The 22939-nt window shown below is 47.4% G+C and overlaps 1 protein-coding gene across 1 annotated transcript; it reads right to left on the bottom strand.

Moving 5' to 3' along the window:
• Positions 1 to 5344: 5344 nt before the first annotated feature.
• CMPK2 (cytidine/uridine monophosphate kinase 2) lies at positions 5345 to 22638 on the bottom strand. The gene is made up of 5 exons (XM_061433379.1): positions 21379 to 22638; positions 19705 to 19819; positions 18188 to 18389; positions 8774 to 9007; positions 5345 to 7368 (listed from the first exon to the last, which is right to left on the bottom strand). The coding sequence occupies exons 1-5, from the start codon at positions 22444 to 22446 to the stop codon at positions 7245 to 7247; spliced, it is 1743 nt and encodes a 580-aa protein (XP_061289363.1). The 5' UTR covers positions 22447 to 22638; the 3' UTR covers positions 5345 to 7244.
• Positions 22639 to 22939: the final 301 nt, after the last annotated feature.

Here is a 22939-nt window from a genome sequence, read left to right as displayed (position 1 = left end):
ACGACACAAATGAACTTATTTACAAAACGAAAACAGACTCAGAGACATTGAACACCAAGGGAAGGTTACCAAAGCTGGAAAGGGTGGGGAAGGGACGAATTAGGAATTTGGGGTTAACAGATGCATACTACTGTACACTACTGTGTATAAAGTAGATAACCAACAAGGATCTACTGCAAGCACAGGGAACTATTTTCAGTATCTTGTAACAACTGATAATGGATAAGAATCTGAAATATATATATGTATATATGTATGTATATATGTAGAGTAGTAGTTTAGTTGCTAAGTCATGTCCAACTCTGATTCCATGAACGGTAGCCCACCAGGCTCTTCTGTCCATGGGGACTGTCCAGGCAAGAATACTGGAATGGGTTGCCATTCCCTTCTCCAGAGGATGTTTCCAACCCATGGTTTGAACCCGGGTCTCCTGCATTGCAGGCAGATGCTTTACCAACTGAGCTATGAGGGCAGCCATATATATATCAGTTCAGTTCAGTTCAGTCACTCAATCTTGTGTGACTTTTTGCGACCCCATGAACCGCAGCACGCCAGGCCTCACTGTCCATCACCAACTCCCAGAGTTCACTCAAACTCATGTCCATTGAGTTGGTGATGCCATCCATCCATCTCATCTTCTGTCGTCCCCTTCTCCTCCTGCCCTCAATCTTTCCCAGCATCAGGGTCTTTTCAAATGAGTCAGTTCTTCGCATCAGGTGGCCAAAGTTTCAGCTTTAGCATCAGTCCTTCCAATGAACACCCAGGACTGATCTCCTTTAGGATGGACTGGTTGGATCTCCTTGCAGTCCAAGGGACTCTCAAGAGTCTTCTCCAACACCACAATTCAAAAGCATCAATTCTCTGGTGCTCAGCTTTCTTTATAGTCCATACACACATATAAAATATATATATATCTGAGAGATGGACAATTTCCTGCCCTATCAGTGTCAAGGGTGTCAGAGTCATCAGTGACTGCAGCCCTCCAGTGTGAGCTGGTGAGCCTAAGAGCACTCAGGAAGGATGCTCAGACTTCAGCCACTCCCCTCGGGGAGCCCCAAGGGAGACAAGATGTGAAAATCGAGGAAGGAATACTGGCCCCTGACAGCTGAGATGCAAATAAAAGAAATGATTGCAGTGAACCCAGACTCTTGCATCTTCCCAGACATAGGAGAGCACTGAATTTTTGGCTGCTTTCAGGTACTCCCATTCATTCGTGACTCTGAAGACACCCTGAGAGGATATGGGCCCTGGGGAGGGAGCTCCAAGGCCTTGAACCAGAGCTAGAAGAGGACTGCAGGGCTGGATGGGAGACAAAGGCTCCAGAGACCTGAGCACTAAGGAGACCTACACCGAGGCCAGGTTCCTTAGAAACAGCCACAAAAGACAAATCTCAATTGCCTCCATGGGTGGGGCAATCCTCTTCCAACTAGAGAGAGGATGCTGTGACCCTCACCCACCCTTCCCCTGCCCCAGCTTTGCTGAAATGACACTTCTGGCCCCAGGCACCCAGATGCCATCCTGGGGAGAGGCCAGTGTGGGTCTTTGAAGACAGAAATCGGAGCTCCTGAGCTCCTCTCTAAAAAAGAGCCCACATTACCTAAGGGGGAGATCAAATACTAAGGAGGTTGAAACTCAATAGGACTAAAGACTTTTATGTCTAGTAACCAGTTATGCTGCTGGTGAAAAAGACCAGATTATTTTTAGGCATCATAAAGAAACAATATCTCCTCTTAGTTGTAGATCTCAGCGGCAGACTGAATGAATTTCATAAAGTTACTATGCTTAAGTGAGAGACAGGAGGAAAAAAAAGCTTTCCCGGGGCAGGGGGTGGGGTGGTGGTGGTGGGAAGGCCAACAACCATTTCTCCTCTCCCTGTTCATTCTAAGAAAATAAGTATATGAACAACGCTGCATTTGCAGAGGTCTTCCCAGGTGGCTCACTGGTAAAGAATCCGCCTGCCAATGCAGGAAACCCAGGTTCAATCCCTTGGGTTGGGAAGATCCCCTGGAGAAGGAAATGGCCACCCTACTCCAGTATTCTTGCCTGGAGAATCCCATGGACAGAGGAGTCTGGTGGGCTACAGTCCATAGGGTCACAGAGTCGGACACAACTGAGTGACTGAGCATGCATTTACAGAGCCCTGAAGATTAAATCAATTTGCTTGGGGATATATATGTCCATGTGAGGTACAGCTTAGTGTCTGACTCCTGGGTTCAAAATTTAAAGAAAAACAAGTTTGAATGGGAAGCAAACCAAAGACATAAAGACCCTTATCTCCTAGCACCCATGAAGCCATACTGCTGCTCAGCATGGAATTTCCATTCTGAATCAGCCAACCTTGCTTATAATTAAAAGGATTTTAGCTATACCTTCATTTTTGCTGAAATTTAAATCATGGGCTATCCCTGGGGGGAAAAAAAAGTATTTTTGATATTTACATCTTAGGTGCAAGAAAATTTTTTTAAGATTTTTTAAAATATTTTTTAAGTCTTTTAAAAAGACTTAAAAAAATTTAAAGTCTTTATTAAATTTGTTACAATGTTGCCTCTATTTTATATTTTGTTTTTTTGGCCGGAGGTATGTGGGATCTTAGCTTACCAAGCAGGGATCAAACCCACACCTCCCGCATCGGAGGGCAAAGTCTTAACCCCTGGACCACCAGAGAAGCCCCTTAGTGCATCCTGCTTAGCATTTCAGTAACGCATTTACCCTAGTGTACTTAATACCAGGACTTCCCAGGTGGCTCAGAGATAAAGAATCTGCCTCCCAATGCAGGAGACCTGGGTTCAATCCCTGGGCTGGGAAGATCCCCTGGAGAAGGAAATGGCAACCCCCTCCCAGTGTTCTTGCGTGGAGAATCCCATGGACAGAGGAGCCTGGTGGGCTGCAGTCGGACATGACTGAGCGACTAAACAATTTAATCAATGCACATTATACCTAAGCACACATTATGCATACAGGCACCCAAATGTTTGATAGCATTCCACCCACAGTAGAACTTCTCTCAAAATTGTAGTCGAGCCTCTCAAACCCTGCCGCTGTTTTATCAGCTAACTTTATGTAATATTCTAAATCCTTGGTTGTCATTTCAACAATCTTTACAGCATCTTCACCAGGAGTAGAGTCCATCTCAAAAGCCACTTCCTTTGCTCACCCATTAGAAGAAGCTCTTAATCCATTAAAGTTTTATCATAAGAGTGCAGTCATTCAGCCACATCTTCAAGCTTCACTTCTGATTATAGTTCTTTTTCTGTTTCCACCACACTGCAGTTCCTTCCTCCTCATGAATGTTCTTTTTAAAAAATATTTTTTTTTCTTTATGTATTTGGGTACATCTGGCCTTAGCTGTGGCATGCAGGATCTTCATTGCACCACACAGGCTCTTTCATTGTGGCTCTCGGGAATGACAGAGGATGAGATGGTTGGATGGCATCACCGACTCAGTGGTGAGCAAGCTCTGGGAGATCATGAAGGACAGGGAAGCCTGGCGTGCTGCAGCCCATGGGGTCGCAAAGAGTCAGATACAACTTAGCAACTGAACAACCAGGACTCTCTAGTTGTGGTGCTATGGCTCAGTGCTAGCAGCACTCAGGCCCAGCTATTCTGTGGCAGGTAGGGTCTTAGTTCCCTGACCAGGGATCAAACCTGTGTCCCCAAAACTGCAAGGTGGACTCTCAACCACCAGGGAAGTTCCATGAATGTTCTTAATGCCATCTAGAATGGTGAGTCCCTTCCAGAATATTCTCAGTTGACTTTGTCCAGATCCATCAGAGGAATCACAGTCTATGGCAGCTAAAGCTTGATGAAAGGTGAAGGTGAAGGTGAAGTCGCTCAGTCGTGTCCGACTCTGCAACCCTGTGGACTGTAGCCTACCAGATTTCTCCGTCATGGGATTCTCCAGGCAAGAATACTGGAGTGGGTTACCATTTCCTTCTCCAGGGGATCTTCCCGACCCAGGGATCAAACCCAGGTCTCCCACATTAGAGGCAGACGCTTTAACCTCTGAGCCACCAGGGAAGCCCAAGCTTTATGAAATGCATTCCTTAAATAATGACTTGAAAGTCTTCTTGACCCATGGGCTACAGTATGGGTGCCGTGTTAGCAGGCGTGACAACAGAATTCATCTCATTGTGCATCCCCATCAGGCTCTCAGATAACCAGGTTTATGTGGGTTATCCCTGGTGAGGGAACTAAGATCCTGCATGCCAGCTCATTTGTCAATGAGCAGCACCAATAGACTTGCTCAACATAGGGTTGCCTCCAACTTTCAACTTGTAAGTAACACAGTATCTGTGAAGCACATTAAAGCAGAGGGCAATAAAACAAGTGTGCCCCTTAAGTAAATACATTCCACTTCCTTGAAGTACATTATGCAGATATAATGAAAAATTTTTATGTGAGTTACTGATCATTTCCTCGGTATATATTCCAAAAAGATAGCAGGGTCTAAACATTTTTTAAATGCTTCACAACTGTTGCTAGAGGAGAGAGACATTTCACAGAGAGAAGCGTCAGCAAAAAATGAGGATTCTAATGTAGAAAACAGAACAAAACAAGCAAAAAAACCCAGACACCTGCCTCTAAGAAGGGAAGCAAACGGAGAAGGTGGGCACTGAAGTTGTGTGCAGAAGCTGTGTCCCCAGATGGACGCACCCTCCAGGTTGGAGCCCCAGACGCACACTCATACCCAGAGCTTACCCGTTCTCGTAAGTGACAGCCGCCCCACTCATTCTGCTTCCCCAGCTGTGTAGGGTCACTGTCCTGGCTGACCCCCAAATGCCTTACCACCATCCTGAAAAGCAAGCGGTGTGCAGGGTTAAAAGGGGAGGGGGGCCGCCCTCCCCCTGACATTCCTAATCCCCTTCTGCTCATGGAAAGGACCTGTCACGGAGTGGTCACTTGGCCGCTCCAGGGGTAAGAAAGACTTGGAAATTCCCGGCAGTGACGATGAAGAATAAATATTTGGGACACTCGAGGTCTATTTCAGGAACAGAAACAAAAATGGTAACAAAACAAAGCCAAACAGATGATTCCTTGTCATCGTTTTCCAGGCAGGAGGTACTATCTCATACTCAGTGATCTTATCCCTTTCAGCATATAAAGACAAGTGGATGAAGAATTATTAGATTAGAGGACTAAATCTCTTTAACACCGCAATGAGGAAGGGATCGCACTTTCTTGAAATGATGTTTAAAATGAAACAAAAATGCCTTCCTCTTCCTCTGAAAGCATTTTGACCACAAATTCACATCTTTTCACTTCTTTAACCCCAAATCCCCCCCCTTACAAGAGGCATACTAGGGGATCACCTTTAAGAAAACCCACACATTCTGTGACAACAGAATAGATTAGAAAACCACAGCAAGTTTATTCATTGGCAAGGTACATACAGAAAGCATTAAAGGTTTGTTTTTAGGTGCCACCATATGCTTTTGAAAATGTTTGAAGTCAATAACACCAACAGCATAATGAGATACCACATCTTCGCCCAAGCGTGATTTATCAGCTTTAAAAAATATTTACCTAAAATTAAATATTTATATACTTACATGTGTGCATGCTCAGTGACTTTAGTCCTGCCCAACTCTTCTTGACCCTATGGACTAGAGCCTGCCAGGCTCCTCTGTCCACAGGATTCTCCAAGCAAGAAGACTGGAGTGGGTTGTCATTTTTTCCTCCAGGGGATCTTTCTGACCCAGGGACTTAACTCGCATCTTCTGTGGCTTCTGTATTGCAGATGGAATCTTTACCACTGAGCCACTGAGGAAGCCCATATATGTATATATACTATGCATAAAATACCTACAGTTCTTTTGAAAAATAATATGATATAGCTAATATAAAGTTTATTAAAATTTAAGAGTGCATGTGATAAACCTAATAATGCCTTAAATTTTTCTGAGGAGATATCTTCTTGAGCCATTCCCCTAAAGTAATTCACAGATTCAATCTATCTTAGAACTGGAAGGAATTTTAAGTAATCACCTAGTTCACCCAATGCCTTAAGAAAAATAAAGAATTACTGTCACTTTTTACATCAAGTTACATGATGTTAAATGACTCACCCAAGGCCACAAGACTATTAAGTTTCTGTTTTCTCAGCTATTTTTTTTTTCTTCTAGCCAAACAAATCTCAATACCATTGCATGTGCACTCATAAGACATTCAAGTGCAAGATAATTCATTGAGAAATCCCATTCCAGGATCCCATATCCTACTGCTTACTCAGTAGGATAAATTGCATCTGTCTAATAAAAACATATAGCAAGTGTTACATTCAGCTTCTTGGCTTCAATTCTGATTAGTAAAACGCATCCCCTATGCTGAGGACAGACAAGATGTAAACTTCAGTGTAAATGCATGACTGGATTGGCTCCGTTTAATGCATCTGTCGCTTCAGTTGTGTCCGACTCTTGCAACCCCATGGACTGTAGCCCGCCAGGCTCCTCTGTCCATGGGATTCTCCAGGCAAGAATATAGGAGTGGGTTGCCATGCTCTCCTCCACAGGATCTTCCAGACCCAGGGACTGAACCAGCATCTTTTAAGTCTCCTGCATTGGCAGGTGAGTTCTTTACCACTAGCACCACTAGGGAAGCCCTTAATGCATCTAGCTCCATGCAGACCACTCCTTCCATGCAAAGCCATGTTTTCGGAGGAAGGGAGAGGAACATAAATCAGCAGAACAGAATCCAAGGACTCTCGGTGTGTTTGTATTCAGAGCCTCTCAGGCTGGCCTCCTCTGCGTATGACTTTGCAGTGCTAACCAAGAGGACCTGTTTAGGGGCCAGAAGCCTCAGACACAAGCCAGACATTTCTTGCTCAGAGTTCGCCACACCAAGATGGGTCCTGACAGCTGGGACACGCAGACACGTTCTTTGGGACGCAAGCCTGCACAGACACAGGGAGCGCTGGGCGGGGGGCGGGGGGGGGCTTCCACGGATCTGGATGACCTTCTCGGTTGCTTCTGTCCACCTTACGCTTTCTAGAGGAGACACACCTTGGAAGGACTCAGTGAGGGTGTAGTTTAAGAACTTGTTCCAACCAAACATTCGTTATACTTGGCAGATGGCAGCCACATGGGTCCTTTGGTCAGGAGAACAACAGTTTAGATAAAACTGAAATGTCCACTCTTCTGACACACAACACGCTCTACGCACCTGAAATCTGGGATAGCACGAGTTGTGGGCTTAGATGGATCAAACAGCATCAGGTTTAGTAAAATGTGTCGCCTGGCCCGGAGTAACTACAAGTAATTGCAATTATTTTGGATTACACTTAACACCATCTGGAGGACCTTTTCTCGTGACGGGCTGGCATCCACCACGTGGCAGCCGGGGTTCTCCATCCGCTGGTAGCACACTTCTACCCTGGAGACAGGCAGAATGAAAGAGTCAGCCCATGTGTTAACACAGCCCTTCGTGCAAATGTTGTTTTCCTACCATAATACAAACAGCTTGAAGCCAGGTCCCCATCTGGTTGAGCTCACTCCCCCCACCCCAGGCAACTTGCTGTGCACAGGAAACATTTGACACCTCTAGTTTAATAAATGAAAAATTAATAATATTTTATAACTAGCCTTTATTGAACGCCTAGTACTGCCAAGCCTTAGCATTCTGCATATTCTTCTCATTTTATACTCAAGAGTAACTTTAGGAGTAGAACCATTGTCATTTATCCCCATTTGGCAAAGAAAGGTGCCAACGCTCAAAGAGATTAAGTTTCCCAGTGGCAATTTTCTCAGGAGTCTGTACCCTGAAGGATTCTGCACAAGCCAGAGGTCCTTGGCGTGAGCACTGTTTTCACTTAGGACTCTTCTGCAATTGCACAGAATACCACCTCCCCTTCTGGTGTTAACCAGCCTCTGCATGTGCAGAATGCCCAGGGACAATCATGTGACCAAAACTCTAGAGCTTTGTGGTTAAAATGAGTACCCAGACTCAGTCATAAAAAGGAATGAAACAATGCCATCTGCAGTGACATGGACGGAGGGACCTAGAGACTGTCACACTGAGCGAAGCAAGTCAGACAGGGAAAGACAAATATCATATATCGCTTATATGTTGGATCTTAAAAAAAAAAAGTTCAAAGGAACCTATTTACAAAACAAAGAATCAGAGATGTGGAAAACAAACTTATGGTTAAGAAGGGAGTAACTGTTAGTCGCTCAGTTGTGCCCGACTTTTTGTGACCCCACAGACTGCGGCCTGCCTGCCGGGCTCCTCCATCCATGGGGATTCTCCAGGCAAGACTACTGGAGTGGGTTGCCATGCCCTCCTCCAGGGGATCTTCGCAACCCAGGGATTGAACCCATGTCTCTTACGCCTCCCATGCTAGACAAATCACTTAACGTTTTGAGCATCAGTTTCGGAAGCTGTAAAACATGGCTAATATTGTCCCTGCAAGGGTTTCATAGCATCAGACGTAAACGCCCGACACACAGGGAGCCCCTAGCAGGTAAGACTCAGTGTGGTCATCATACAGAGCTCATGCGCATACGACGGCCCAGAAAGGCGTGTTGTCTCACTCAGATTCACCCTGCCGCTGACACAGCCAGGACTAGCAGGAAGGTATCCCCTGGCTACAGAACAACCTCGCTGGAGCCCCAGGGAACAGACCCAGGAGAAGGGGTGACTCTAACTAGGAGGATACTGCCTCGCTGGTTTGGAAAATGGGAGCCATGTCATCTCCTCCATTCTCCTGGAGTCAGTGCTGTTTCTGGGTCATCACCACAGCCAGAGACCCCTGTCTCTCACATCACATCAGGACACCTACTTTTGACGAAATATGCTGTTGGTCTCCAGCTCAGCCTCCTCTCTGGTCTTCTCCATGCCTCGGCCCTCAATCCTCTGCATCCTCTCCTCGGGGCTCACGGTGAGCAGCAGAATCAGGTCGGGTTTGAGCAGGTCCCTGGGCCACTGGTATATAGGGTGATGGATGGGGGGCAGGTGCTGGAGGCCCCCACTCACCTCAGTGGCTATGGCATAGGTGGCCGTGCTATGCCAGTACCTGAGAAGGAAAGAGGTAGTGAGTTCTCCATCTGCAGAGGAAATCAAGGCAGTGCCTAAAAATCAGCCACTGAGGATGTCAAAATCAGGGATGGCTCTGCTGAACTTGTCCTAGTACTGTATCCATTAAAGAGATAAAACAAAATCTTATTTTTTAACATATTTATAACATATAAAAACTAGAATCAGTAACCACAATAAGAATCTGGTGCACACTTCTCAGAGCTCCATTTTCTCAGTTGAAATTGCATGTATAGCAAGATTACTCTATTGCTTTGGCCCTGCAGGATGCTTTCTTTTTTGAAGGCATGATGGCAGAGGATGTAGATCTATTTGGTTCAGTTCAGTCGCTCAGTCATGTCTGACTCTGCAACCCCATGGACTGCAGCATGCCAGGCTTCCTTGTTCATCACCAATTCCCAGAGCTTGCTCAAACTCAAGTCCATTGAGTTGGTGATGCCATCCAAGCATCTCATCCTCTGTTGTCCCCCTCTCCTCTCGCCTTCAATCTTTCCCAGCATTAGGGTCTTTTCAAGTCAGTCAGTTCTTCACATGAGGTAGCCAAAGTATTAGAGTTTCAGCTTTAGCATCAGTCCTTCCAGTGAGTATTCAGGACTGATTTCCTTTAGGATGGATTGGTTGGATCTCCCTGCAGTCCAAGGGACTCTCAAGAGTCTTCTCCAACACCACAGTTCAAAAACATCAATTCTTCAGGGCTCAGCTCTCTTTATAGTCCAACTCTCACATCCATACATGACTACTGGAAAAACCATAGCTTTGACTAAATAGACCTTTGTCAGTAAGGTAATGTCTCTGCTTTTTAATATGCTGTCTAGGATGGTCATAACTTTTCTCCCAAGGAGCAAGTGTCTTTTAATTTCATGGCTGCAGCCACCATCTGCAGTGATTTTGGAGCCCAAGAAAATAAAGTCTGTCACTGTTTCTATTGTTTCAGTAGATTTATTTGGTAGTCTGTTGGTATTTAATACTGTGTGCTGATCAAATAAAAATACACAGGCCCATTCGGTTCCTATGGTGTTTTAAAACAGAACTTGTTGAGAAGACACGGAAGCAACCTAAGTGTCCATCAACAGAGAAATGTATAAAGAAGATGGGGGTCCATATACATGATGGAATATTACTCAGCCATGAAAAAGAATGAAATAATGTCACTTGCAGCAACACGGATAACCTAGAGATTATTATACTAAGTGACACAAGTCAGAGATACACAAATGCGTATGATGTCACTTACTTTGTAGCATCTAAAATATGACACAACTGAATTGAAGATACTGAAACAAACACAGAGAACAGACTAGTGATTGCCAAGGGGGAGGGCAGTTGAGGGATGAATGGAGTGGGAGGTCGAGGTTAACAGATGTAAGCTATTATATATAGAATAGATAAACAACAATGTCCTGCTATATAGCGCAGAGAACTATATTCAACACCCTGCGATAAACCGTAACAGAAAAGGGAATCTCACTCAGAGGAGACCCTGAACAGAATTCACTGTTCCTCCCCTCCGGGCTCTCAACCCTTTCCTACTCGACCCTGTTGAAGGATTCATTTTAAGTCAGACCTAGCCGTTTACAAGCTCTTTTTTGTCTCCTCCATTAGAGAATTCATTTTTTAGTCATCTCTACATCCTGAAGCCTGAAACGAGTGTCTGGCACACAATAAGTATGCAATGAATAATGTTTTATTGGATGTATGAAAGACTGTATTAGGATTAAACGAATCAATGCTAAAGAAAACCACCCCCTGAATATTCATTGGAAGGGCTGATTCTGATGCTGAAGCTCCAATACTCCAGCCACCTGATCTGAAGAGCTGACTCACTGGAAAAAGACCTTGATGCTGGGAAAGACTGAAGGCAGGAGGAGAAGGGGTCGGCAGAGGATGAGATTGGTTAGATAGCATCATCAACTCATTGGACATGAATCTGAGCAAACTCTGGGAGACAGTGAAAGTGTTAGTCACTCAGTTATGTCCAACTCTTTGAGAACCCATGAACTGTAGCCCACCAGTCTCCTCTGTCCATGGAATTCTCCTGGCAAGAATACTGGAATAGGTAGCCATGCCCTCCTCCAGGGGATCTTCCCAACCCAGGGACTGAACCCAGGTCTCCCGCATCGCAGGCAGATTCTTTACTGTCTAAGACACCAGGAAGCCACTGCGAGATAGTGAAGGACGGGGAACTCTGGCATGCTGCAGTCCATGGGGCCGCAAAGAGTCAAACACAACTTAAAGGCTGAAAAACAACAATTAGAATCATTTTATTAATTGGCATCCTGTATTACACTCTTGCCCTGTTTTTGTCATATTCCAGTTTTAAGTGACAAAATGCAAAATTCCAAATCCAGTATCAAAGGACTACAAAAACATTTACACCTTTACAAATATTTATGAAACAGTTAATACACATCCCACTGTACAGAGCCCCACGGCCCCATCCTTGTCTGGGCTGTCCACTCACTGTATGCGATGTTTTAAAATCCCAGATTGTGAATCACTTTAGATCTGAACTACATTTCACAATGCAAAGGACGTGCTTGTCTTTTATCTACAAAATAGTCCACAGAGCTATCAAAGCTGTGTGTTGTTTTACTCTCCGCCACCTACTTGGTTTGTGGATGTAGATGAGTCTTAAATTCCTTGTCTGGAAAATGAAAATGAAAGCTTTGTTTTTTTCCCCATAGTTCTTACAAAAATAGTCAAGTGCTTACAAAAAATATATCACACTGTCATTATAAGAAAATATTTAATTCTTACTGGGCACCAGTTTAAACAAAAGCTGTATAATTTCAAATTATGACAATACCAAGAGTACTGAAAAGAATAAATGTAAAAAAATTAATTTGGGAGTTGATTAATTCTAATGTCATTCATCCTTCAGAGTCCCTTTCCACCTCCAAAAAGCTTGGCCACTGTAGCTGCTGCATGCTTGAATTGTGCCTGGGGCCATTCACGTGTATCATTTTTTGTTGTTGTTGTTTAGTTGCCAAGTCACGTCTGACTCTTTGCAACCCCACTGATTTCCCAGGCAAGAATACTGGAGTGAGTTGCCATTTCCTCCTCCAGGGGATCTCGACCCAGGGATAGGACTCATGTATCTTATGTCTCCTCCATTGGCAGGAGGATTCTTTACCTTTGAGACACCAGTGAAGCCCTGTGTATCCCTTACCAGACTCCTAATCACGTACAAACTTGTATTCTCACTTTTTCTATCAGATACATCTTGTCTCCCCAGCTGAATAAATCCACGCAGGTCCAGGTTTTCTCCTTCTTGGCAACAGAACTACAATTTGCACTGCATTTTGCACATTCTCCCTGTTCACCAAATTAAATACTCAGCTATGAATATAGAGGCTGATACCATCTAAATGTAAAAAGCCTTCTTTATTCTAGCAAAACCATCAGCAAGAATAGATTTTTAAAGGTAATAAGGGTGATTAAGTTGCCAACCTTAACCACAGTCACCATCAAAAATTACTCTGTCTCCCTTATTTTTTCAGCTAGATGATGGTATTGTCTAAAATGGATTTAGTTAAAATCTTTAAACATGAACAAAACCCACTCAGACAACAAATAACTGCTCTTTTCTTCTCATCTGACAAGGTGATCTAGTATTATCTCTTTAAAGACCAAAATTGCCCACAATTCACAGACACAAAGAAGAAAAATCAGGGAAGAATGGGGGCCCTGTTTTGCAAAGACAGAGGCCTCTCACTGACAACACTGCAGCTCATTTTAAATAATCAGCCTCTGGCCATCGATTTCAGACTCTTTATTATTTAGTTTTCTCCATTCCCGCCATCAGGGAAACCACATTAGTTCAAATCAAATGCAATTTGCTGACGTCTTATACATGTTTATATAATAATGCTTTATATTTTAAGAGCAATTTGTTGTTTGCAATGCGTGTCCGCCTACATCAACTCATTGGATATTCATCACGAGTCTTTTTTTTTTTTTTATTTTATATTGGAGTAGAGTTAGTTAACTATGCTATGTTAGTTTCAGAAGTACAGCAAGGTGATTCAGTCACATGTATCTATTCTTTTTCAGATTCTGGTCAGCAGGGAACGGATAAGGAATTAGGGTGTCAAGAATAAGTGTCTGCCTCCATGCAGGAGCCAGTGCTGCTCGTTTGGGGACATCTCAGGAAATATTACACCTCGTGGAGCCACACTTCATTAGGAAAAGCCTAGTATTTCTCCACAAGATAAAGGGGACTGTATCACAAAAAAGATATCAGTGCGATAAATCCAGACACTTTAACAACAGGCCGAAAATATCTCACAGGTGGTGAAGTCCCACGATAGAAAGCAAAGCCTTACCCTTCGTCTAGGGTCCTTTGTGACTTGCCAACTCTGCAATCACTATCTTGCTATCCCCACAGTCAAAAGTACCCATAATAGTACCCATAATAGGGCTGAGATGACAGTGAAGGCCTTCTAACTAATTTCTACTGTTTTTATCTCTCCCCCTCAATCATCACCTCACACTTCATTCTCAGTGTACAGTGATCTCTTTATGAAATTTCAGATATGCAGGTATCTGTCTCTTTTGCATGGAGAAAGACATGTGAAGAGGTAGAAGTCCTATTTCTGGGTGTGGCAATTCGCTTTTATTTAAAATTGCATAACAGTTGCTTCAGAATACTATGCTAGCTTCTGCTGTACAAGGATGTGAATCAACTATACATATATAGACATATGTCCCCTGCCTTTTGGACCTCTCCCCCGTCTCACCCCTCTAGGTCATCACAGAGCACCGAGCTGAGCTCCCTGAGCTATAAAGCAGCTTCCCACTAGGCATCCGTTTTACACATGGTCGTGTTTACATGTACCTGTCAATCGCAATTTCCCAATTCCTTCCACCCTTCTTCCCCCACTTTTTGTCCACACATCCATTCTCCACATCTGCAGGCCCTGCAAATTGGGCCGTCTGTACCATTTTTCTAGATGCATTAACATACAACATTTGTTTTTCTCTTTCTGACTTACTTCACTCTTTAGGTCCATCCACGTCTCTACAAATGACCCAATTCCGTTCCTTTTTATGGCTAAGTAATACTCTATTGTATATATGTGCTCATTTTCTTTATCTTTATGGTATCACCGACTCAACAGACCTGAGTTTGAGCAAGCTCCGGGAGTCAGTGATGGACAGGGAAGCCTAGCGTGCTACAGTCCATAGGGTCTCAAAGAGTTAGACATGGCTATGCGACTGAACTGAACTGAACTTCTTTATCCATTCCTCTGTTGATGGACATCTGGGTCGCTTCCATGCTCTGGCTATAGCTTTTAAATGACTAACGTTCCCACCAAGAACAGTGGAAAAGTTGGACTAGTTATAGTGGAAGACCAGCAATGCTAAATGTTGACCAGGATGTGGGTCAAAGGGAATTCTCGGACACCACTGTGGGGGGTAGGTGGGGAGGGTGCTATGAAGTTTCAACCACTTCAGCACTTTTTTGTGGCACCTCCTCCAGGTGAGTACATGTGAGCCCCCTGCATCCTTGCAATCCCACTCCTGGGATTCTAGGCAACAGAGGCATACACGGGAAACTGAGGCCCAGCATCAGCTAGGTCCCTTCAACTGTAACTTGCTTAATAAATAATAAACTGTAACCTGCCGTGACTCATCAAGCCTGATTTAACTGTTTTCACAAACCCCTGCATATTCTACAAGCGTCACATAGCCTAAAGAGTAAGTAGCAAGATCCTTCTCCACCCCTATCGATAGTATCTTGGTCCTAAGAGTCTTAAGATGTTTACCCAAGTTGGAGTTCTTTCAGGAACTTGGAGTCAGTGGTGTGCGTTTCAAGCTCCAGGCTTAGGACTGGCTGGGATCACTGACCCTCCCAGGGAGTGACGGGTCAGCTACCTTTTGGTGTCAGAGGGCCAAAAACGTCAACTGTGTAGCCCTTCTCCAGACGTGCTTGGCCGCACCTGCACTGTAGGATCACCTCACCTTTCCCCTACTTGCTACCACCTTTTCCCAGGCTGCCCACACCTCAAGACCACAGGGGCTTCCCTGGTGGCTCAGCTAGTAAAGAATCTGCCTGCAATGCGGGAGACCTGGGTTCGATCCCTGGGTTGGGAAGATCCCCTGGAGAAGGGAAAGGCTACCCACTCCAGTATTCTGGCCTGGAGAAGTCCATGGACTGTATAGTCCATGGGATCACAGAGTCAGACACAACTGAGTGACTTTCACTTCACTTCACTCACCACACCTCGACTACCATGCGTCTTTATCCCATAAATATCCAAGCCCCTCACTTTGGAGAAGGTGGACCTGAGATGTTCTCCCATCTCCTAGCTTGGTGACCTTGTGAAAACAGCCTTTCTTTGCTGCAAACAGAGGCTCAGGGTTTGGCTTGGGGAGCTCTGGGCAAACCAACCAGGATTAGTAACACACTCGGGCAAACAAAGCTGTATGAAAGAATGGTTGTGGTAACAGCGACAAAGCTCACAGGTGGCATGAAGTCAGATGCAAATGGCACTTGAAGTCTATCTGCCTGGGTAGACTGTTCAAGAACAAGCAGAACAAATAAGATCCAGGAATGGATAATCGAGGCTGTGGTTCCCACCAGGGGAAGGACGGGTCGTGACTGAAAGGGAAGGACTTACAGGGTGAGTAAGGTTCTAAGTCACGATGTGGGTGCAGGTTGTCCTCAAATGTGTTCACTTTTTGAAATTCCTGGAGACCTCCATTTATAATTACTTCTCTCCCCTTAACACTTGTCAGACTTTAATGCAATCGCTCATCTTTCCAAAAATAAGAAAAATTGCAGCAGGAACAGTAAGATGTACATGGGAGAAAAGCTTAGGACGAATTCAGCTGCAATCGAAGTCTTGTGGCCCTCCCTGTCAATTGTATCTCTCTCCCTCCCAGGGGACAGCATTCTCCTAAATTGAATGGTCAACACCTTTCCAGCCCTTTTAAAATTTTTAATTGGAGGATAATTGCTTTACCATGTTGTGTTGGTTTCTGCCATACAACAGTGTGACTCAGCCATAAGTATTCATATATCCAGAACTTCCTGGCGCTAGTGGGAAAGAACCCTCTTGCCAATGTAGGAGACATAAGAGATGCAGGTCCTATCCCTGGGTCAGGAAGATCACACTGGAGGAGGGCATGGCAACTCACTCCAGTATTCTTGCCTGAAGAATCCCAGGGACAGAGGAGCCTGGCGGGTACAGTCCACAAGGTTGCCAAGAGTCAGACACGGCTGAAGCAACTTAGCATGCATGCATGCATACATGTGTCCCCTCCCTCTTGAACTTTCCTCCCACCCTCCACCCCTTTTTATGGTATGTTTTTCTATTATTTTGCATGTAGTCTACTAAACATCTTTCTGTAACAATTTCTTTCATTTGAAATGATGGTTTTGTAACTTAGGCACACTGACACATCGTACTCATGTACACAGCTACAGGACGCTCCATTCTATATCTACACCAGTATTTATGTACTTTCTTCTGCTGATGCCTATTGCTTTTTCAAGTTTTTCAGTATTATGAACAAAGCTGAAATAGACTCTCTTGGTCCAGGAGATACAAGAATCTGCTCAAATCTTCTACTTTGCTGCTGCTGCTGCTGCTGCTAAGTTGCTTCAGTCGTGTCCGACTCTGTGCAACCCAGAGACGGCAGTCCACCAGGCTCCTCCGTCCCTGGGATTCTCCAGGAAAGAACACTGGAGTGAGTCGCCATTTCCCTCTCCAATGCGTGAAAGTGAAAAGTGAAAGTGAAGTCGCTCAGTTGTGTCCAACTCCTAGCGACCCCATGGATTGCAGCCCACCAGGCTCCTCCGTCGATGGGATTTTTCAGGCAAGAGTACTGGAGTGGGGTGTCATTGCCTTCTCCATTTTGCTATGCTATGCTAAGTTACTTCAGTCGTGTCCGACTCTGTGTGACCCCATAGACAGCAGCCCACCAGGCTCCCCCGTCCCTGGGATTCTACATCTTCTCAAATTGCTCCCCAAGTCACCAGGCATGTATGCACTCCCACCAGCACCACAAGGGTTTCTATTGATCCATAACATCTCTAGCTCAGACCTTTTCAATCAGGGCTTACTACCCCGATGAGAGGAAATTTGGACCTCATCATTGTTTTAATTTTCATTTCACCGATTCCTGGTGACTTTAACCCTAGTACGACTTGCTTGTCGTACCCGTTGTCTATTTTTGTGGCACTTTAAAGCCATTTTTTTAATTTATGGAATTTTAAAATATAACTCACCTTATGTCACTCTATTATCTGAAACCTTCCCAAGGCTCCCCTCTGCACTCAAAATAAAATCCGCACACTTTATCACAGCCACAGACACTGCTGATCTCTGTCTTTTTATCCATCCAGATAGCAGACACTTGTCCAGAAGTTTTCCTGGCCTGTTTCCAGCCCTGGAACATGTTCCCTTCTTCCTGTCTCTACACTTTACTCTTGCATCCCCCTCCAGCAAAGCTTTTGCTCCACAATTTTCCATGTCTGTCCTTCTAGGGTCATTCACAGCTCAGGCCAATGGCACCTCCTCGCACAGGCCTTATAAAACCACATCTAGTGGGGGGTCAGCCATCCTCCACCACACGACCTTGCACTCTCCTTCTCACGGTCCTTACCATTCTCTGATTATTATCTTATGTATCCATGTGCTTGACTATCATCTTCTCCTTCAGCACAACGTTTGCTCCACGAAAGCAAGGCATTTTCTAGCTCATTCCCCTCCGAATCCCCTAAATCAAGAAGTCTTTGGCAAACAGTAAATGCCCAATATATGTTTGGTGAACAAACCAATAAACAAATGAGTCACTGAAAGCTCGATTTGTGAAGTAGGGACTTTTGTTAATATTCCCAACATGGTATTTCTAACTTTCTCACTTTGGCAAGCTACTTAACTTTTCTAAGACCTGTGTTTCTCATTAGCAACTTCAGGATCCAAGTAGTAGTAATTGTTCCAGAGGTTAGGATAGTCTGTGGAATGTTCTTGGCAAAATGCCAGCCAATGGTATAGGCTAATAAATCATAGACATTATTCCTATTATTATCATAATAGTTTGGCTTAAACACAATTGTACAATTGCATATACGTATGTACACTACATAGACACACACATACACTCATACGTTAGGAAGAAAACGCCAAATTCAAGGCAACATTACACCTACCTGTCGACAACCACAGGCGATTTGGTAGATTCTTTAGCTATTTCAGAAGCCACGATATAATTGCCCAAAGAGTAAAAAGCTCTTCTAATGATAGTTGGTTCATCATCAAAGATTTTCCTCCACTGGCTGATGCAAGAGGGTGGTGACTTCAAGAGAACAGCCTTGAGTGAATCTGAAACTGACTGGGTCACGGTGGTTTTACCTGCAGGTCACACACAAAATACAGCAGATCTTAACCAAGGCCACAGTATCTCTCCCCAACAGTAACTCAGAAAGAGCAAAGACAATTTTTCTACCTATAAAACTTACGAGTTGATTAAATAATATGATTCTTTATTTTTAAAAAAGTTGCTGACCCTTAGGAACTTGGGATTCCTCTATTGGTGTTATTAATAGTATCCTACCTCTGTCCTAAGTCACTTCAGTCGTGTCTGGCTCTAGAGACCCCAAAGACAGTAGCCCACCAGGCTCCTCTGTCCATGGCATTCTCCAGGCAAGAATACTGGGGTGGGTTCGATTCAGGGGATCTTACCGACCCACAGATTGAGCCCATGTCTCTCATGTCTCCTGCACTGGCAGGCGGATCCTTTACCACTAGCGCCACCTGGGAAGCACTATTAATAGAATGTATGTTGTGTTCAGTTGCTCAGTCCTATCCAACTCTTTTCAACCCCTTGGACTGTAGCCCGCCAGGCTCCTCTGACCATGGGGATTCTCCAGGCCAGAATACTGGAGTGGGTAGCCTTTCCCTCCTCCAGGGCATCTTCCCGACCCAGGGATGGAACCCAGGTCTCCCGCATTGCAGGCAAATTCTTTACAGTCTGAGCCAAAACAAAATGGTCACCTCGTTGGTTTATAAACTAACGATAAACTCTGGCATCAGCTCCCAGGGCCTCATTCCCCTCCTCAGTCAGCTGACACAGAAGGAGACAGCCTCCCATGGAGCCTCACGACACTGTGGCTGTCCCGGGTCTGCCCTGCCCTTGGGCCACCCTCCTCCTGTTGCTGCGTTTCGGGCCAAGTGTGGGCGCATCTCTTGCATTCTGACACCTTGTGGCAGCTTTGAAGGCTTCTGCCCTCCACTCCCCAGTTTTCCCAAACTTTGCTCCTGTGGTTCCTGGCCACACGGGGCCGCTTCAAGTCTCCAACTACCTGCACGCTGCCATTTCTTCTGTCTGGAGGATCTCTCCCACCTTCCTCACCCGACCAGCGCCTGTCCCGCTGAAAACCCAATCCAGGGATCCACCCCTCCAAGCTCTGCCAGACCATGACCCACCCCTTCTCTCACACCAAGGGGGCTGCATTGCCTCGTGTTCACAGGGCCACCCGAGGCTCAGCTACCCCAGAAGTTATCCATTTTTCATCCCAAACCAGCTTCACTTCATCCCTGGCACACAACAGAGGCTTATAGGAGGTTTAGGAGTTGAACCCTCAATACGTCTTGCTTGCAAGACCCATCTATTTCTGCAACTGATGTTAATCTCACTGCCTAGAACCAGCAGGTGACAGTTTCTTACCTGTGGCATCCAGGCCCTCAATGACAATGACGGGGAACCTCCCCTTCTGGACCTGCTCTGGGCACTGGTCCACCAGGTCGAGCACCTCTCGGGCTTCAGGAATGAAGGACGTGCACTGGAAAGCAACATCCGCACATCAGCAGCGGAGCCACAGGGCCGGGGCAGAAGCTATGTCTAACTGCTGAGAAGACTGCATGGGGCTGATAAGGCAGAGTTGTGTTTGGCACCAGGCCAAAGTGCAAAGCATTCTGAACCTCAGAAAGGGCAGGATTGGTTTATTTTAGGATGCAGCGGAGGCTCAAACAGGCAGTAAGTGTCAGGACTACTCGGCCTACAATTCTCACAGACCAGCTTCCCCCAGAGGAGGAAGGACGGGAGAGATGCCTGAGTGCAGAGCAGTGTCACGCGGCGGCAGCAGACCTGTGGACCATGGGTCACAAACATGGGGAGTCAGCCCCACTGGAGGCTCCAAGGAAAGCAGTCAGCACCCTGTCCTTCCCTGAGCTCTCAGGGCTCAGCAGAGTGCCAACTGCTGCGGGTCTCCTGGCTTCAAGGTTGTGAACTGTTCCTGACCTTGCTGTGTACTCGCAGAATCTCTACAGCGAGGCCCAAACGTGATCTTTTCTTATGTGCTTTCTCAGAGCAAGGCAATATTCTAAGTGCCGTTGGGAGTATCAACTTGGCCCCTCTTCAAGATAACTCTACCAGAGTGTTATTGTTATTAACCCCATCTACGGATTAGGGAAACCAAGGAAAAGAAACACTTAAGAAATTTACTGAAAGTGACACAGGTCATAAATACCAGTGCCTGCTAAGTTGCTTCAGTGGTGTGCAACTCTGCGACCCTGTGGACTGTAGCCAGTCAGGCTCCTCTGTCCATGGGATTCTCCAGGTAAGAATACTGGAGTGGGTTGCCAAGCCCTCCTCCAGGGAATCTTCCCAACCCAGGGATCCAATCCGAGTCTCTCAAGTCTCCTGCATTGGCAGGTGAGTTCTTTACCAGCAGCACCACCTGGGAAGTTCAATAAATACCAGTGTCTGGATCCAAATCCAGGTTTTGCAATTGTAAGTGTTCAGAAATAAGCCCAAGTTCCTAAAATGTATCTAAGATACAAGAGTCCAGCCTCAGGACCTGCCTATAGGCTGGGGTCAGAATGTCAGCCATCCCGCACCAAGCACCTCTGTGTGTCACCTGATTCTTTGTCCTAACACAGCGAGGCAGGTGTGTTACACACGAAATAAGTAGCTGTCAGTAAGCAGGTGGGCACCACTTAAGTCTAAGTTTCTCCAATCCCCAAACTCAAGCCCTCTTCTCTACACTCCGACCTCCCAGAACCGGATAACTGCTTCTGAGATGGCACAGCTCTTGCACACACCCAGCGGCCCCTCCCCTCCCCTCCCGGGGCACCCCACCGCTCCTGCTGGGATGTCAGCCTCCCATGTGGGGTTGGGGGTCCTGGCGGGCAAGAATCCGGAAAGAGCCCGGGGTCTAAACAGCGGCTGACACAGAGGCCGCCTTCACCACCCGATTTGCTAACAGGAGTAAAGAGGCAAAAGACGTCGGGACAGGCCAGCACCCCACCCCACCGCACCCCCACCCGCCCCGGGAAAGCCCACTGTCTCCACGTCCCTGCTCCGGGGGGTACCTGAGCGCTGGGAAGGGACCTGACTTACCGCCTCCAAGACGGCGCAGGCGGCCTCCCGGTGCGGGAAGACCCCCGCGCTGGGCAGGTCGGGCACCACCGGGTGCAGCGCGGGCTCCGGCGCGGGCCCCACGCGCTCGCCGCCCAGCTGCCGCCAGCCCCGGCCGTCCCGCCGCTCCCAGGGGCGCTGCCACAGCTGGCAGAGCCGGTCCCCGGAGAACTCAGCCAGGAGCGGGCGCGGGGCCTCGGGGCAGGCGTCCAGCAGCTCCAGCAGCGCTTGCCGGGTGTCGGGGCTGTCGCGGGGGTCGCGGAGCAGGAAGCCGTGCTGCAGGGCCCCGGCGCCGCCGTCCGGGCGGTAGCCCAGCAGCCGGCGCAGCTCGCACCGCTGGAAGGGGCCGCGCCGCAGCTGCTGCCGCAGGTGCTGATGAAGCCGGGCCGCGCGCACCCGGGCCCCCACGCCCCCGGTCTCCGGCACGCTCAGCGAGTAGCTGCGGCCTGGGGGGCCCAGGAGGGCGGCCACGCGGGGGTCGGGGCGCGCGCCCGGGGCCAGCTCGCCCACCGCGAAGTGCGCCAAGGTGCAGCCCGGCAGCTCCAGCGCGAAGCAGCGCGGCGGCTCCATGGCCCGAGCGCAGGCCCCGCGCCGCCGGCCCGATAGGCGCGCGAGCAGACGCCGCGCTCGCGGGTGGCGGCCGAAGGTCATGGGCGCCTCCCGGTGCCGCCCCGGACGCTGGGGAAACGAAACCTGGGAACCGGCGGGCGGCACCCCGATGGAAACGAAAACGAAGCGGCGGCGGCGGCGGCGGCGGCGGCGGCGGCGGCGGCGGCGGCGGCGGGAAGTGGGCGGGGCCCGGGTTGGGGCGACCTCCTCGGTTTCGCCTCCGCCTCCGCCCGACCGCGAGGTCGCGCCGCGAGCAGGCTGACTCCAGGAGCGGCCGGAGGGGCAACCGCAGAGGCCCGGCCGCCGGGCCGCCTCCGATAGGGACCCACAATGGGAGGCGGGCCGGTGGCCCCAGGCCCCCGGTTGAATAATTCCTCCTGTGTTGCTTGTGCCCGGGTACGGAACGCGCGCGTGTGCGCGAGCGCGTGTGTATCTTTTCATCAGGGTCCCCCCCGCTGCGCGCCCCGCGCCACCACCCTCACCGGCTCTTCCCCGCCCGGCTGCAGCGCCGACGCTTCCCCTGGGCTCGCCCCGCAGACCCGGCGCTGCGCTCCGACCTCCTTCCCCCGCCGCGGCCGCGCCCAGACTCCGGTGCTGGGAGCCGCTGAGCGCTTTCCGTCCGCTATACACATGCTTTACCCTGTTTCAGGATTATCTCCCTCCTTCAGTTGCCTCTCAGACTGAGAGGTGTCTCCAGGTTGGCCCCTCCAAATTGCCTTACAGACGCCCAAGTCTTGCACGCAGGTCCAATGAGACAGCAGTGAGGTGACCTGACAGCGCCTTCTTCAGCCAGCACTGATTTCCATAGAAAAGCAGCAATTACCAGATTATTTGGATGTTTTCGTTTGTTTGTACGCCTTCGCTGGTATCTTTGAAAATAATTGCTAAGCAGACCCCAAAATTAGAAACAAAGATGGAAAACGGTAGATAAACA

The sequence above is a fragment of the Bos javanicus genome, chromosome 11, assembly GCF_032452875.1.
Source record: "Bos javanicus breed banteng chromosome 11, ARS-OSU_banteng_1.0, whole genome shotgun sequence".
NCBI classification, from domain to species: Eukaryota; Metazoa; Chordata; class Mammalia; order Artiodactyla; family Bovidae; genus Bos; species Bos javanicus.
Note: the sequence above shows the minus strand (reverse complement) of the source record. Positions and strands in the feature narration are given on the sequence as shown.